Here is a 15,809-nt window from a genome sequence, read left to right as displayed (position 1 = left end):
CTAGAGAAACGTACTTGTCATGAAACTGCTTTTATGGCTTTGTTAACATTTCTCATCACACCAGAATAGGATATCCTCTGCTTTATAATTACAGTTTGTTCTTACTTTATCTTTTGTTAATTTATTACTTAATTTCTGTACTGAAATGCGATAATGGTGGCTGGGAGAGAGGGTGTGATCTTTCTTCTCATGAATTCAAATGCTGTGCCTCATGTACTGTATTAATTTTACACCTTTTTGAGTTGTCATTACGTTGTAATACTTTAAAAATGGTGTTTTAAGTTACAAAAGCTGTAAAGATTTGATTCTGTTCTTCCCAGTTAACAGCATAGTTGCACATCCTTCTTCAAATAGTATTTGTTTAGAAAAATCATAATTGATGCTTTCTGATAGTTGATACATTCTGATCTCTATCATGTGAGCTATATTTGCAGGGCAGTTGAAAATGGAAAATTATTGCATCAAAACCATAGTCAATTTCATTTATAATTATACAGTTTTAGATACATGCAGTGTATAATTTTAATACATGTTTTTTGTTTGTTCTCCAGTGTAGCACAGTGAATAACATAGAAAGGCATAGGTCAAGGCAATTTCACTTGCTTTAATTCTCCTGGTGTCCCCTCGTACGTTTTTTGTATATGACCACTGTCATTTCAAGACTCTGCCTTAAGTGAAAGATGATGAATAATTTGTTTTATACTTCAGCATTGGTAAAGCAGTATAAAGATAGCCAAATAAACTGTATTATTCTCTCACCCTTTCCATGTTACCCCCTCACAGTAAATCTACCCAGTTGGTCTTTCTTTTCATGCTAAGTGATGGATATGACTAGACCACCCTAATTTACGTTCTTTTCATTATAAATTGTTGGTGGGTTTTGAATGCTAACGTACCATGACCATAATGTATTTTGCTCGTTGGGTTTTATCATAGGCATCATCATGACATGTAATCGCTATCACTGTGTTTTTTCTTTAGGAGCCCAAAATAATGCTTTAAATAATAGTTCTCCAAAGCCCCGTTAATGGAATAGAGCTGAAAATAGAAGAGCATTAAGGTTCACATCTACATTTAGATCATGTACTCACACTCTTCTCACCCAACATCATTCACGTCTCCCATTGATCCTTCTTCCTAGTAGTTAATTTCATACTGGCCCATGACAATATTAAGTTACGGTTGCTTTTAGGTTTATGTAAATCAAAATATGTGATGAATGAAATCCTCTTGTATCCCCACTCAGAGAAATTTGAGGGAAATAAAACTGTGTGGTTAAATAATTTCCGATGAGATGTGGCGCAGCATGTAGTGCCTGAAGTAGCTGATGGCAGATTCACTCATACTTCAGAAGTACTCAAGTCTGGGTGCTCAAAACATTTTTTTTTTTTCCTGTGCGTGGGTGTCAAACATTACTGGTTTGAAATAACCTCGTTACTTTATGACTTGGATGATTGTCTCCCGACAGGCAATATACTATTAATAGTTTTATTCTTTTGCGTTGCAGGGGGTTCAGGACCGTCATCATCCATAGCCATAGCTGGCACCAGCCAACCTGCCATCACAAAGACCACGTCTGTGCTTCAGGATGGTGTTATAGTCACTACTGCAGCTGGAAACCCACTCCAGAGCCAGCTGCCCATTGGGAGCGATTTCCCATTTGCTGGCCACGAACACTCGCTTCATTTTCCGCAGAACAGCTCTTCAAACAACAATCTTCCACATTCTTTGAATCAAAACCTCCTCAATTCTCTACCTATCTCTTTGCCAGTGAATCAGCAACATCTCCTAAACCAGAATCTATTAAATATACTGCAGCCTTCAGCAGGAGAAGGCAAGTCTGAGGTCAACCTCAACCCTTTAGGTTTTCTCAACCCGAGTGTAAATGCTGCTTTAGCTTTTCTCTCCAGTGACGTGGATGGGCAGGTATTACAACCTGTTCATTTTCAGCTTCTAGCAACCCTCCTTCAGAACCAAGCCCAAGCAGCTGCCATGCTTCCCCTACCATCTTTCAATCTGACCATCTCAGATTTGTTGCAACAGCAAAATAACCCTTTACCCTCAGTAACACAGATGACAGCCCCACCTGACCATTTGCCAAGCAATCAGTCAGAAAGCAACAGGGTGGAGACCCTTTTAACCAACCCCCTGGGCAACCCTATACCAAGCTTTTCAGGCACTGACACTACTTCTAACCCCCTGCTCCTCCCAGCTGTGTCTGGGGCCTCAGCATTAATGGCCTTGAACCCCCAGCTGGTGGGAGGTGTCCTGAACTCTGCATTGGGCAACACCGCTAATCATCCAGAGGTTTCCATAGCCACCTCCTCCCAAGCAACCACTACCACAACCACTACATCATCCGCAGTGGCAGCACTGTCTGTCTCAACCCTGGGTGGTGGGACAGCAGTGGTGTCAATGGCAGAAACATTGCTGAACATATCTAATAATGCTGGGAGTACATCTGGTCCAGCTAAACTCAACAATAACTCTGTGGTGCCACAGCTACTTAACCCTCTACTGGGGACAGGTCTGCTTGGTAAGTTCAGTTTCTTCACAGATATAAAAGGAAAAAAAAAAAAAAAAGGAAGAGGGTTGGGGAGGGGGAATTTTGAATTCTACTTTTTTATTTTTAAAGACTCCACTTTATCATACTTCTTTTTTTTTTTTTTTTTATAAGGCTTTTGTATGTTACAGCTTGTTTATTTCTACTGAGACAACCGTAACTGTTATTGTTAGAAATTTAAAACACATTCTAATTTACTTCAGTAACATTTAGGACTGGTTTTGGAAATTATTTTATATTCCATTCTTAATTCTGATGCCACCTAGACCTACTCTACACACCTTGAAATTCTGTAAGCAATTGGACTTGTTTACTTTCTCAAGTAATAAAAGCACAGGCGCATCTCTGGGATGCAGTGGTTCATTTCAAGTGCATGTGGCATCACAGGGTTAGTACGAGTAGCTGTGCAGTAGATGAAAAATAGCCAAGTGCTTTTCTCCAAATGAATCACAAGTGCCAAAACCATAGGCACACTCCCCATAAAGTAATCCATAAAGCACTCGAAGTAGGTCCTTGCACAAGTTCAGAGAGGAAGGTTGCCCTTCAAGCCCTTTATTGTGTATTTATATTTTCTCATTTCTCTGTTGTTTGTTTGGGTTTTTTAACTTGAGCTTGTAGGTCAGAAACCCAGGGTATCTCACTTGGCAAACAATTACATCCCGAAACAAGTGATTAAAAAGCTCTTAAATACAAGTTTTTTTCTCCTGGGTCTTTTGATGATTTTTACCAAGAATACGTAATATAGTTAGTACTCTGTTATTTGGTCTTTGTGATCTAACAGATAGACTGATAGGATGAATGAAATAGTAGCAAAGAGATGATAAGTATTTTAACTTAATACCTCATACTTACCTACTAAATGGTTATCATGAACTCAGCCCTACTGTACATTTTCCATATAAAAGACAACTAACCAATGATTCTGCAAATGGCAATTTTAAGAAAAACACAAGCTTTTAATTTAAAAAGAAAAAAAAAAGTAGGAAATTGATACATTTTTAAGCTTTATTATTTCATAAAGTCAGGTTCAACTGTGTATTTATTTCACTAGAACTGTAATTTTCATGTAAAGTGAGATTTTCATGTAATACAAAATGTGAGTATAGTGGTTTCTAGAATGTAAAAAAAAAAAAAAAAATGTTTAGTGTTGTCTGACATGTCTGTGAGCCAAAAAGTCTTTGCTCGTTTGCAGTTAGCTCACGTTATTTTGTCATAGTTAATGAAAAACTAGTTTTATTGGGTTTTTTAAATTATTTTGTCTTTCTCTCTCCTCCTCCTGCCCCCCTCACCACCCCAGTAGTGTCTGAAGCAGTCACTCTTTGGAAACGAAGAGTGACATTCCAAGACACCGAATATCATAGAAGTTCATGCTGCCAAACTTGGCTGTGTACCGTTCCAAAGGCTAAGACAGTCATGTCAGAAACCTTTAGAAAGAGTCCAGATAGATGTGACGTGCAAAAGAAGCAATACTGAAGAAATAAAGGATTAAAAAGTAGGAGACACATGCCTTGAGGACCCTTCCCTAGAAGATTGAAGGGAAAAAGTGTTGTTTTACAGAGGCATTTGCTTAGCAGTCAGTTAAAATTTGAGTCAAGGAAAATTCCTCCTGACTGTTGAAAACTGTACTGACTTATGTTTCCCTGTGTTTGAATTACAGGTGACATGTCATCTATAAACACTACTTTGAATAACCATCAGCTGAGTCATCTCCAGTCGCTATTAAACAACAATCAGATGTTTCCTTCAAATCAGCAGCAGCAGCACCTTCTCCAGGGGTATCAGAACATGCAGGGCTTTCAAGGCCAGCCCCCAATTCCTGGCCCAGCTAACAACCCAAACCCCATGGCATGTCTGTTCCAAAATTTCCAGGTAGAAAGCAAAATTAAATCAATATTCAAACAAATGTGCAGCTTTCCGTAGGTAAAATTATACACTCCATAGTTTGATTTTTTTTTTTTATTTGCTGAGTGATTAAGAAAACATTTTGTCTACAATTCCTTGCCTCTTTCAGTAGTTCTTGGATTTTGCAAATCAGTACCATTTGTTACTGAAATTTTATACCTTAGAAATTGGGTATAGTTTCTTTGGAAAGAGTTATGCTGCATGTATTGAAAAAAATATGCTATATATATGTTCTGACAATTTCTTAGCAAAACCATTTTCCGTTCTCCAGAAATTATCATAAATTCCCATTTAGACCACTCTTACAATTCAGTGGTGAGAAATAAATATTGATACCACTGTACAGCAATTAGAAACTTAATAAATGATTATAGTTGACCATTTGTACCAATCCTCTTATAATCCCACTGCAATTGAGTGGAAGAGCTAGCCGTGGTGTGGATTGTACAGGCTGAAGAAAACAGGCATTAGAATGAATATACAATGACAACCTGTGCAAAATGATACCTCCCTGCTGTCGACCTAAATAGACAATTCCTCATAATGCAAGTTGAACTGTCAAACTAACATACTGACAGGAAGCATAGCAACCAAAATAGGTAATAAAACCAGAGTTAAAATACATATTTATTATTATTCAGTATTACTGTGGTTGCTGCAGAACTCAAGACGTAAAGACAGAAGCATGCAGATAGTGTCAGAAAGTGCTTTTACCCTTTAAGAAGGAAAAACAAGACGTGTCATTTTCTCGGTGTAGACATTTCACTGCTATTGCAAAATCACAGTCCTCTAACTGCCTATTACCTCTCTTTGGTTTTGTATGAATTTTGGTAGCTTTATCTCAGTATTTTTTGCTTCAGGTTCTCAGTTATATAAATAGTAAGTATTTAAAGGAGCTTTTGGAAATATTTTACTGTTGGTTTCTTACAGTTTTTTGTTATAGCACTATTATTGACATCGTCTTCGCTGCCTACGTATGTGACAAGAAATACAAAAAGCACAGTTACTGTAATCTGAATGTTGCAGTTTACCATGGCAGTGCCTGACATTCTAGCTGCAATGCAAAGGGATGCAGGCATGGTTTACAAGGGACTGAAGTCAAAAGAGATCCCACGAGAGAGGCAGATAACCAAAAAGGGAAAAATAGAAATGTTAGCCAATTCCAAAAGGACAGTGATGGCCTACATTCCAGAAATTGAATGAGGAGCATACAAAGAGCCCAGAAGAACAGTTGGTAGGGAGGAAGGAAGCAAAATTAGGGTCTGGGAAGGAACAAAAGGGAATAGTTGAGAACAGAAATACTGACCTTGGTGGATTTGTTTAGGACTTGTGAGAAAAAACAGAGGGTGCTGTACTTCAATGGTAGGAGGAAATCCCTGAAAAGACTCTGAAAGAGCTGATAATGTAGTCTCAGCAGTGAATGGTAGGTTGTATCATTTCGTGTGAGGCATCTACTTTGATCCACGAGGCAAAGTCTTAAGAGCCAGTGGTTTCGTTTTCCTCTAAATTTTACTTGTTTTGTTTTGTTTTCTATCTAGCTTGTTCAGCATTAAACTTCATAGCTGATGTATAAACAAAGTAAAATTATCTACTGTAACAAATAGTCACCCTGGCCACCGTCCTGAATTTTTTTATTAAAATGAAACAAAGTTTGTCTGTTGAATGGAAGTTTAGGCAGAAGAGCAATTTCCATCTTTTTCTCTACTTTTCTCAGGTGAGAATGCAGGAAGACGCTGCTGTCCTGAACAAAAGAATGATCACTCAAATGGGAATGGCACCGGTTCCTGAGAGCTCCAACACTATGCTTCCTCCTTTCCAAGAAACAACTTGTGATTTGCAGCAAAGAACTGAACCATCTCTTGGACAACAGGCAAAGGATAACCTCAACGTCGCTGCTCAGGGTGATACGTCGGTGGACGCTATCTACAAAGCAGTTGTAGATGCTGCAAGCAAAGGAATGCAAGTGGTAATCACCACTGCCGTTAGCAGTACCACACAAATGAGTCCCATTCCAGCTTTGAGTGCCATGAGTGCCTTCACAGCCTCAATTGGTGACCCATTAAATCTTTCCAGTGCTGTCAGTGCAGTTATCCATGGAAGAAACATTGCCGTTTCTGATCATGAAGGTAGGATAAGGAACACTAGAGGAACGCGAATACTGAAGAATTCAGAGCACGGTAAAAATCCAAGTGAAGGGGAGGGGTATGAATATTACAAATCAGCGAGTTGTAACACACCCAAAAAACAGTGGGAAGGGGAGCAAAGTCCTGTCAGTGAGATAAACAGATGGAAATGCGATGAGTTTCTAGACCACTCCACCCATATCCATAGTAGTCCTTGTCACGAAAGGCCCAATAACATCCCCGCACTGCCGTTGTTACAAGGCGAGCAGCATCAGATACTGTTATCACAGCGAAACTGTCAAAGTGATAAAATGTTGGAGGAGAATTTCAGGTATAACAATTACAAAAGAACTATGATGAGTTTTAAGGAAAGACTGGAGAACACTGTGGAACGATGTGCACACATAAATGGAAATAGGCCTCAGCAGAACAGAGGATTTGGGGAGTTGCTGAACACTTCTAAACAAGACCTGATTCTGGAAGAGCAATCTCCAAGTTCCTCAAATAGCTTGGAAAGCTCATTAGTTAAAGACTATATCCATTACAATGGAGATTTTAATGCCAAAAGCATTAATGGGTGTGTGCCTAGCCCTTCAGATGCTAAAAGCATCAGTAGTGAAGATGACCTAAGGAACCCAGATTCCCCTTCTTCAAATGAGCTGATACATTACAGGCCGAGGACGTTTAATGTTGGCGACTTGGTCTGGGGCCAAATCAAAGGACTGACTTCATGGCCTGGAAAACTAGTAAGAGAAGAAGAAGTTCACAATTCATGTCAACAAAACGCTGAGGAGGGGAAGGTATATTTATATATATATGCACATATCTATCTATCTATCTACAAATGTACATATGCCCATACAAATGTTTATCAAAACTATCTCGGTCCATTCTTTATTTTATTATTTGTCTCTTATTTTAGTAGTACAGATTGCTTTTTTTCGTAACTATAGCTTGCAGAACTGAATTTTTCCCGTAGTTACCTAATGAGAAACTTCTACCAGTGCCCTGAAACAGATACTATTTCGGCCTGATTATGCTCTACTAGTCTGTGTACAAAAGACCTGCTACACAAAAAATGTTGTTAACAGAAAATTGTTTAACTTACATTGTGTATTTAGTCGAACTTCTGTCTGTGTCCAGAGAAACTGATACAGAGATATCTAAAAGTGTTGAAAACTGCAAAACGGAAAAGTGATCTAATCAGATTGAGGGGTCTGTAAGAAGTAAAAGCTTGCTAATTGACACACACCCTCTTTAAGAGGAAATGCATGTGTGTTTTCACCTTGAAAGGAGGTTTTGACCATCTTTTAATAGTGAGGAAAGCATTCCAATTTGCTCCTTCATACTACAATCCTTTTTTTTTTGGTCAACAAATCATAGGCAATTGTTGGGGAATATACAGGAAATACAGTTATCAAGGAGTTATTGGTTATTTTATTATGGTAAATATTTCATATTCTGGTCTCCCCTACTTGTATAACATTATATTATTGTAGTTCTTGTGCAATATTTCACATCTTCGATATATAAATATCTTTAAGTGCCGCTTTATAAAATGCAAATTTTAAAAGTATGTAAGCAGAAAGGAAAGATCTAATGAAATAACATTTTACCTCTGACGCAACGAAATCAAACCACTTCAAAATTCCATCTTTTTTCCCCATATACCTGCCTGGTACACTGCACAACAGCAGTCATAAGAACGGTGACAGTGGGCTCCTGTCCCCCAGATTTGGCCAACAGCAGAGAGCCAGGGAGCGAGTACCAGCACAGGCTGAGGAGTGTTTCTTCACCAACAGCCTCTGATCCCACCCCAGCGCAGCTCAGGGACCTCTTGAGCTGGATCAGGTGTATCTGTAGTGGAACCACTGCTGGTCTTCCTGCAGGTCATAATCATACAGTTAGCAATGATAAAGGTGATTTCTCCAAACAGCCCAACAGGTCTTGGATGAGTTGGTGCTACAAATAACTGGGGTGATTTTTGGCCGGAATGGTTCCAACCCCGGTTCAGGAGAACTTTTAGTCTCTTTACAGGTGGCTTCTCTGTTTATCTCTCTAGCCACAAAGGTTTCAAAGAGTTCCCCTCGGAGTACACTGCGCAGAAATACTTACTTTTTAGAGAAATAAACATGCTTTAGGAACAATATCTGCATGCTTAAGAGCTCATTCCTTCTAAAGGTGAGATCCTCGAGTTACAAGTCAGTTTGTAAAGTATAAGCTAATGAGGCAGACCACAAACTAGAAGAGATTAAACAAAAGTGGGAAAATGAGGAGGTATACGATATCACTGTCCCACACGAATGACAAATCCAGTTCTTACACTGCACATACGTTCCAAACACGCGTTTATGTGTTAACTTCACAAAATTGCGTATCCATATCTATACGCCTGTTTGCTTTCGAGAGGTTATTCTTTACAGCTTCTGTAAAGAGGTGAAATTTTTTCATTTGCATTCCTTAGCAACTTCCTACGTTTGCTCCCCAATTTGTGGCCACCAGAATGTACAGCTGCTTTTGTGCAAACCCGCCGCCTTTCATTTTGTGTCTCTTCTGTACGTTATATAAGCGCTGTGTAATGCTGTATTCAGTGGCACGGATTTTGCTGCATACCAAAGCACAAACAGAGGTGGAAATGCAGACGTCGCGGCTCGTGCAGTGCTGTCAGGGCACTCGTGGAGGCAGCAAGAGAGACTGTTTCAAGTTCTTCATCAAGAAGTCCCACGTAACGGATCCCCTCTCGCATCAGAAGGCCTTGAATTTAATAGTAATAACTTTAAAGGTGTTTTTTTTTAAAATAAGAGAGTATGTCTGACTTTCTCCAAGAAGCACAGAGTGAACGGCCATTCCAGAGGTCAGGAGTTGAGGTTGGAAGGTGGGATACAGGGGAACGTGGAAGAGGTGGAACTGGGCACGTGCTAATAGTTCTGTTTCTAGTTGACAGTAGGCAGGAACTGCCGTGCACAGTGGCAATCTGTACACTCCTTCAGACACTCCTGTAGCCTGTTGTGCAGCTGCATTCTTCAGGTGCTTGGGCAGCCTGGTCTGAAGAAAAGAAAAAAGACCCAAAAAAAAAAAAAAAAAAGGAAAAAAATATAAACCCACACCAAACCAAAAAAAAAAAAAAAACAAACCTTGAAAACCAAAAAGAAATAACCTTGAAAATCAAATGGTCTTCAGAATTCTGTGCTTCAGAAAAGCTTAAAGGGTTACAATTCATGGTGGGAATCACCAGCAGCCTGAAAATTCTGTTTTCTGTGGGGCTTTCTTAAAACATCTTTTAAAGTATTTGTATACTCAAATGTTAACCTCCTATATTGTAATGCTAACTTTGCTATGCTGTTGGGATTTCGTGGTACTTTGTATATTCTCTGTTCTTTTTATCATACATAATTTGGTTTCTGTTTCCATTTAAAAGACTTTGGGTATTAAATGTAATAATGCTTCTGTTTGAAGAGCAGCTAGAATGGTGTTTCCCCGACAGGAGAGGGGAGGAATATTGCACCTTTGTTTCTTAACGAACACTTGCTTTTTGGCTGTTGGAAAATTAAAAGAGGAACCCAAGGGAAGTGCAGCTGTAGCAGCAGAAATTCCTGAAAAGGAAAGGAGCAGGCCTGAAACTATGTGCATCCTAGACTGGAGGATGTGTATTTCATGAAGTAAATAATTTGATTATTATCCAAAACAAATCACTTAAACAGGAACAAGGTTTTGAGAGCAACAACGTGTAAGCCAAAGGGTTTGTGTGAGCAGTAGTTGCCTGTTAGTGCATTTCATAGTGAGTCTTACAGGGCAAGTATTGTTCTCAATAGGACTTTCCATCAGTTAAATTAGGTTTTTTAAACTGATCTTTTATAGTTCTACAGATGATAATAAGTGTGATTTATCAGTGTCCTGAAAATCCCATTTGTATGTATTATTTAGTGTTGTAATGGCTTACTGTAAATGAAGGCATATGATAGTATTAATTCAAATATATCTGTTACAGTTGCTTCCAATACCGTGTTTTGTTAGCAATTTGATACTGCTTCTTCAAAAAGGACTAGCAGATTTTTTACTGTTCTGCCATCACAAAATGCCAATAATTAAGATATTGATTCCTTTTTGTTACCAACCATGATATTAGCTCTTCATAAAAATATTTACCATAGAACATTCTTATATATCTAATGGCAGGCACATGCAACCCTTTGCAAAATTTGTTCCTTATGTATGCGTCTATATCATGGACATGGATAATGGACAATTTAGCATTCACGACAGCTCCTGTCACGTTGTAAAGTGTTCAAGGTAAAGGATCAAGATGGGAATGGCTTTGCCCTTTCTTTCTGTTCCGTTTGAAAAATAAGAGGCATTTCTTCAGCTGTTTTTCAAACGTGCTCTGAAATGAAGGCTTGGGCTGTGGCGGATGGCAGGCACGTTGCCTTGAAAATACCATTTTCATGTAGGAGATGCCGACGTTTCTGAAGCCGGCTTGCTCGTTCTGGGCGTGTTGTGTGCCTTTTCTTCTCACGTGTATCCTTAGAAAAGCCCCCCAGGTTTTAAATAGGTAATATTTCTTACGTATGCATTTGTATTTTTCCAAAGTCTGATTAGGAAAGGAATTGCTTGAAGTATTTGCAGTCTTGTATTAAAAGTAAACACAGTTTTAAGGGAAAAGCACTACAATCTGTGGCGTAATTGAATCTATTTCGTGAAAATAGAAATCTTGCCTCCCCATGTGCAGATTTCACCATTAAGGGCACTTGTCTTGTAAATTCCTGCAACAGCAGTATTCCCCAATTTCATTATCAGATGCTGAAGTTCAAGACACATTAAATTTGGTCTAAACATGTATTATATTGGGCCTTATTTCCAGAGATTTTGACAACTTGCTCACTCAATAACTTCACATTGTCACGTCTGAGAATCAGTTTCCTTGTGAATATAAATTATTTAGTAATTGAAAGGCTGGGTTGAGAGGGAATTTGCATTTAAATTTCTTTTTTGGATTGTATATGGGCATGCTTAATAAATTTGTATTTATAGAATTATTTTTCCTTGTTTCAGAATACAAGCTGTACTTTTTACTGAAGCAAATGCTATATAAGGTTCTCGTTAAGTTTTTCAAAAACTAAAAAATAAGTCAAGCAAAGTGTAGCAGTGCTGACAAAAAAAAAAAAAAAAAAAGAATTAATCCATTTTCTTAAAATTGATGTGTTTTAAATACCTTTTTAGGTTTTTACAAGCAGAAATGACTGAACCAAGTCAAAATATATGCAGTGTTAAGTGGACTAATGTTTTGAGAATGCATATGATAAAATCATAGAGATGATATAATTAATTTTCTTCTTGCTTATATTGTTTCTACTAGTACTAACTGGTACCTACGCAGTGGTGCCAGCGATTATATGCAATGAATGGTTTATATACAGGTTGCTTAAAAGATTATAATTCTGATTGATTTCAAGAGAACTTAATTTTCCAGTTAAAGTACATTAAATACCAGCTCAGCAGCCCTGTTGAGCACGTGCTCAGATTCATTCCCTGACTCAGCAGATCTCTACAGTGTGTGCTTAATGAAAAAAAAAAAAAAAAGAAGAAATTTAAAAGACCTTTCTCGGGACCTATAAATTAGCTGGCTAAAGCGAGCTCTAGTTCAGATTCATAGATTCATAACGGATACGTAAAGGTTGTCATCCTGCTCGCCCCCCTCTTAAGCCTTTAAACTTGAGCACAGACCGTGGCTCTGCTGAAATAGGAATGAATCTGGCCGTGCCATTAGCAGCATCGTCGAATCGGGGCCTTAAACACTTTATCCAGAAATTTGAGGTGGTGTGAAACCCTTTTGCGTTGATGGCATCTGTAAAGATTGTATCATGTATACGAGGAAACGTGGTATTTTAGTGCATTCCAGGTGGTCTCAAAGGTGTAAAACACGCTTGTAAAATGCAAGTACAGAATATGAGACTTTAACATCGGTGTTCATGTTAATAATATAAAGACAAACGAGGTTTTAAAAATACTGTTCTCCTCCTTAGTTTTGTTTTCGTGACTGTCGTGCTTTTGGGTTTTGTATTTCTATTGCTAGTGGTGCAGACATCTAGAGAAATTGTAATATATACGTAAATGTCTGAGAGGGTGTATACAGCCAGACATTAATTTATTCTTTGAAAGGCTAGTGTCTTATGGATGCAGTGAAAATTAGGCTCCATAGTAATGCATGTCTAGCAGCAAAGTAAAAGCAGTGTTTAATAATTGCAGGTCTGGGTAATGTGGTTTGGTGTTCATACCTTCACTCAGGTGGAGCCAGAGAAGTTGAAGACACTAACAGAAGGTCTAGAAGCTTACAACCGAGCCAGGAAAAGGAACAGAAAGTAAGTAAATGCTTGTTTACTTACTAATGAAATGGAATAATTAAATTCTTCTACTTCCCAAGATTCTCATTTTGGGGAGCTCAGCAGATCGGCCAAACCGAAGAGTTAATTTTCTGAATTCCTTGTGTTGGTTATGATAATCATCGGAGATCTTTGATATCTGCATTTTTATTGCATCTTCTGATATTTACAGTAGCCTTTGTAAAATGTCAGCCTTCTTGTTTGAGCTTTCATGTGTAGGATTTCTAATTTACAGCAAAAAAAGTTATTACATCAAAACTATTCTGACCAAATATGCTTTTTAACAAGATCTGCCCTTCTTATCTCTTCCCTCTCCCTCTGGCAGCTGCTGCTGCAGGCAGAGCACAGGTTTATTCAGATAAATTCGGTTTATTTCCCATTGCTGAAAAGCGTTTTGGAATTTATAAAGTCTGGCTGTATTTAACCAGACAAGGGGCTCAGTGCAGAGCTTTCCTTAGGCTTTGTGTCAGACGTGTATGAACCATTTGGTTTTATCTTGTCTTTTAGCTTTTATTTACAAATACACAAGGATAGAAAGACCATGAAACAGTAAGTATTAGGACGTGAAGCATCAGCGTAGGCCAAAAGAGGAAAATGGTTGACTTTAGCTGTCCAGATTTTTTTTTCTCCTATAAAAGGATGGCAAAGTGGAAATTGTCCTGTGGTTGGATTTGTTCTAAGATGCTGTTGCTTATTTACTGTTGCAGTGAAAATATTTTACTTTGAATCTGTGTGAGAATTTAAAGTCAGCTTGCAATACTTGTCTTTAGCACAATAAACACAGGCTTAAAGGAATTAAATAATTATTTGTCTCCCGCTCCTTTTAAGGTGCAAGCTTTTCTTCTATTTATATGTCACGCAGTACTTAAGAGAAATAATTTTTATGCCACTGAGGCGATGGTGGTGGTTGTTTTTTTCCAAGATCATCCTCAAAATATCTTGCTGGAGTTTAAGGGTATGCGGTGAGAACATAGAAGGGCTTTTGGCAACTCCCCACGGTTATTTGCTCGTGTCCCTGAAGTGAAATACGTGACTCAAGTAAGGTGACACCAGGAGCAAATCTCAAAGAGGTGTTAAAGTTGAAATAAGCAGTACAATTTAAGAAGAACTCCCATCTTCTGATTGGCATTTGTATATTTAGCAGACGGCAGGGATTGTCGGCGATTCCACTGGGTCTGGGGGCCCTTTTTTGGGGCCGGCCTGGTTGTGCCCCGTTGCCTGCCCGTAAGGAAACGGGAGGTACCAAATATCCCAGCCAGTCTGGGGCACGTGCTTGCCCCTTTCCCAGGGTTGATTTACAGCCTTCATAGGTTTTTTTTCCCTCCATATTTCTACCGGAACTTAGTTCAGATCTTTTGGTATTTCTTCATGGACCCTTCTGCTTTTTCCTGTGTACTCTTGTGAATTTATCTGAAAAAGTTATTAATCTCCTTACGGTCTCCTTTCTGGTGTAGGTCTCTGTAGTGTCTTGGTATACGCAGGACCAGATTTTTTAAAACATTTAGCATTAGATATAATTGCTACGTGTAGAATATTCCTCTTTCCGTTCCCTACCTGTATAAGTGCTTAGCATTTACACACATCATCTGCTGGCATCAGTTGAACACTTTGGTAGTAAAGAAGCCATCGATAAAGAAACGCAGGATGAATGTATGTTGAGAGAGCGTGAACTCGCAGCACGTATGCCCAGCGTGTGTAGCAGCGTGGGGTTAGCGTCCAGGTCCTCAAAATGACGTTCACATACCTTAACACCATAAATTATTCTTTGTGTTCCTACAGTTCTTGTCTCAGCCCTAGTATGTTTTCCATTTTTTTCCTTCACTGAGTAGTCTTGACTCAATCTCCAGTAATATGTATTGATATTATGTATTAAATATAAAATTATTAAAACTAAAGATGGAGATTGTCTGCAAAGCTGAAAAAAAAACGTATTATAATAGGGATGCAGTAGGTTGTAAAGTTGCACCTTAAGTCCAGTATTTGTGAATTGTAAATCTTAATCTAACCTTAAGTATTACTTTTTAAAATGGAAGCGTTTTGTGCATTCGGTTTCTCAGGTTTCTAAGCAAGACGCCAGAAAAAAAAGGTCATTGTAACACGTTTCATCAGCATAGTCAGATGTGTTCGCTCTACTGCACAGAGCTTTGTAACCTCAACTAATAGTATGAGCTGGAGCATTTTCTGTAGCAAGAAATTGTTTTGCTTGGGGCCGTCTCAGAGGCACGGCGTGACTCCTGAACTGTCGTGGTGGCTCTGGGCCTTGCAGGAAGATGCTCTCTCGTACCCGCTGCTGAACTCCCCGACCTGTCTCAGTTGTTCTGTTCTTACTTGAGCCACGTCCCTTCTTGCTTTGGCAGGTCGTGACGTAGCAGCTTCCTCACCTGTCTGGTTGGAGTCTCCTGAAGATTACCTGCTGGAGGCCCAGCCTTCCCTCATCCAAGCCTCGTCTGATCCGATTTTTGTTCTTCCCCAGCTCTGTAGTTGTTCCTCCCTCTGTTCACTCGCGTTCTCCTGTCCCACTGCATGCAGAGCATCTTCTGAGCATCATCACCCAGTGCCAGTGTCTCTTTCTCCTGTGGTTTCCTCTTCCTCTGTGTGTTATTTCCCACACCAGGCTTCTCCTTTGTCAGGAACGTGCCACCTACCTACCTACCACCCCTACCATTACCATCCAGCATCCGTACTGAGTTATTCTGAAGTGAAGTTCGAGCGGTGGCTTCTTAGAATTGAACGCTTGCGCCTCTGATGTCTCTCTTATTGAACATGTGCCATGTTCAAAGTTGAGGAGGACTCCCCTAAGGGAAGGAATAATGCATCTCTTCCACCACCTTTCCGTCTTCCAGC

The 15,809-nt window shown here is 39.1% G+C and overlaps 1 protein-coding gene across 6 annotated transcripts in view; it reads left to right on the top strand.

Moving 5' to 3' along the window:
* The window catches only part of MBD5 (methyl-CpG binding domain protein 5), a 146,659-nt gene that overhangs the window by 123,920 nt on the left and 6,930 nt on the right, over positions 1-15,809 (top strand). For 3 of the 6 annotated variants that reach the window (XM_042784030.1, XM_042784028.1, XM_042784029.1), the window contains exons 11-14: positions 1,508-2,536; positions 4,221-4,432; positions 6,180-7,388; positions 12,832-12,944. In XM_042784030.1, the coding sequence (XP_042639964.1) occupies positions 1,508-2,536; positions 4,221-4,432; positions 6,180-7,388; positions 12,832-12,944 (2,563 nt within the window). The remainder of the gene's footprint in view (positions 1-1,507; positions 2,537-4,220; positions 4,433-6,179; positions 7,389-12,831; positions 12,945-15,809) is intronic. The other 3 variants (XM_042784033.1, XM_042784032.1, XM_042784031.1) reach the window with 3 other exon arrangements.

This window comes from Tyto alba, unplaced genomic scaffold, assembly GCF_018691265.1.
Source record: "Tyto alba isolate M040663 unplaced genomic scaffold, T.alba_DEE_v4.0 Super-Scaffold_7, whole genome shotgun sequence".
In the NCBI taxonomy this organism is placed as follows: domain Eukaryota; kingdom Metazoa; phylum Chordata; class Aves; order Strigiformes; family Tytonidae; genus Tyto; species Tyto alba.
Note: the sequence above shows the minus strand (reverse complement) of the source record. Positions and strands in the feature narration are given on the sequence as shown.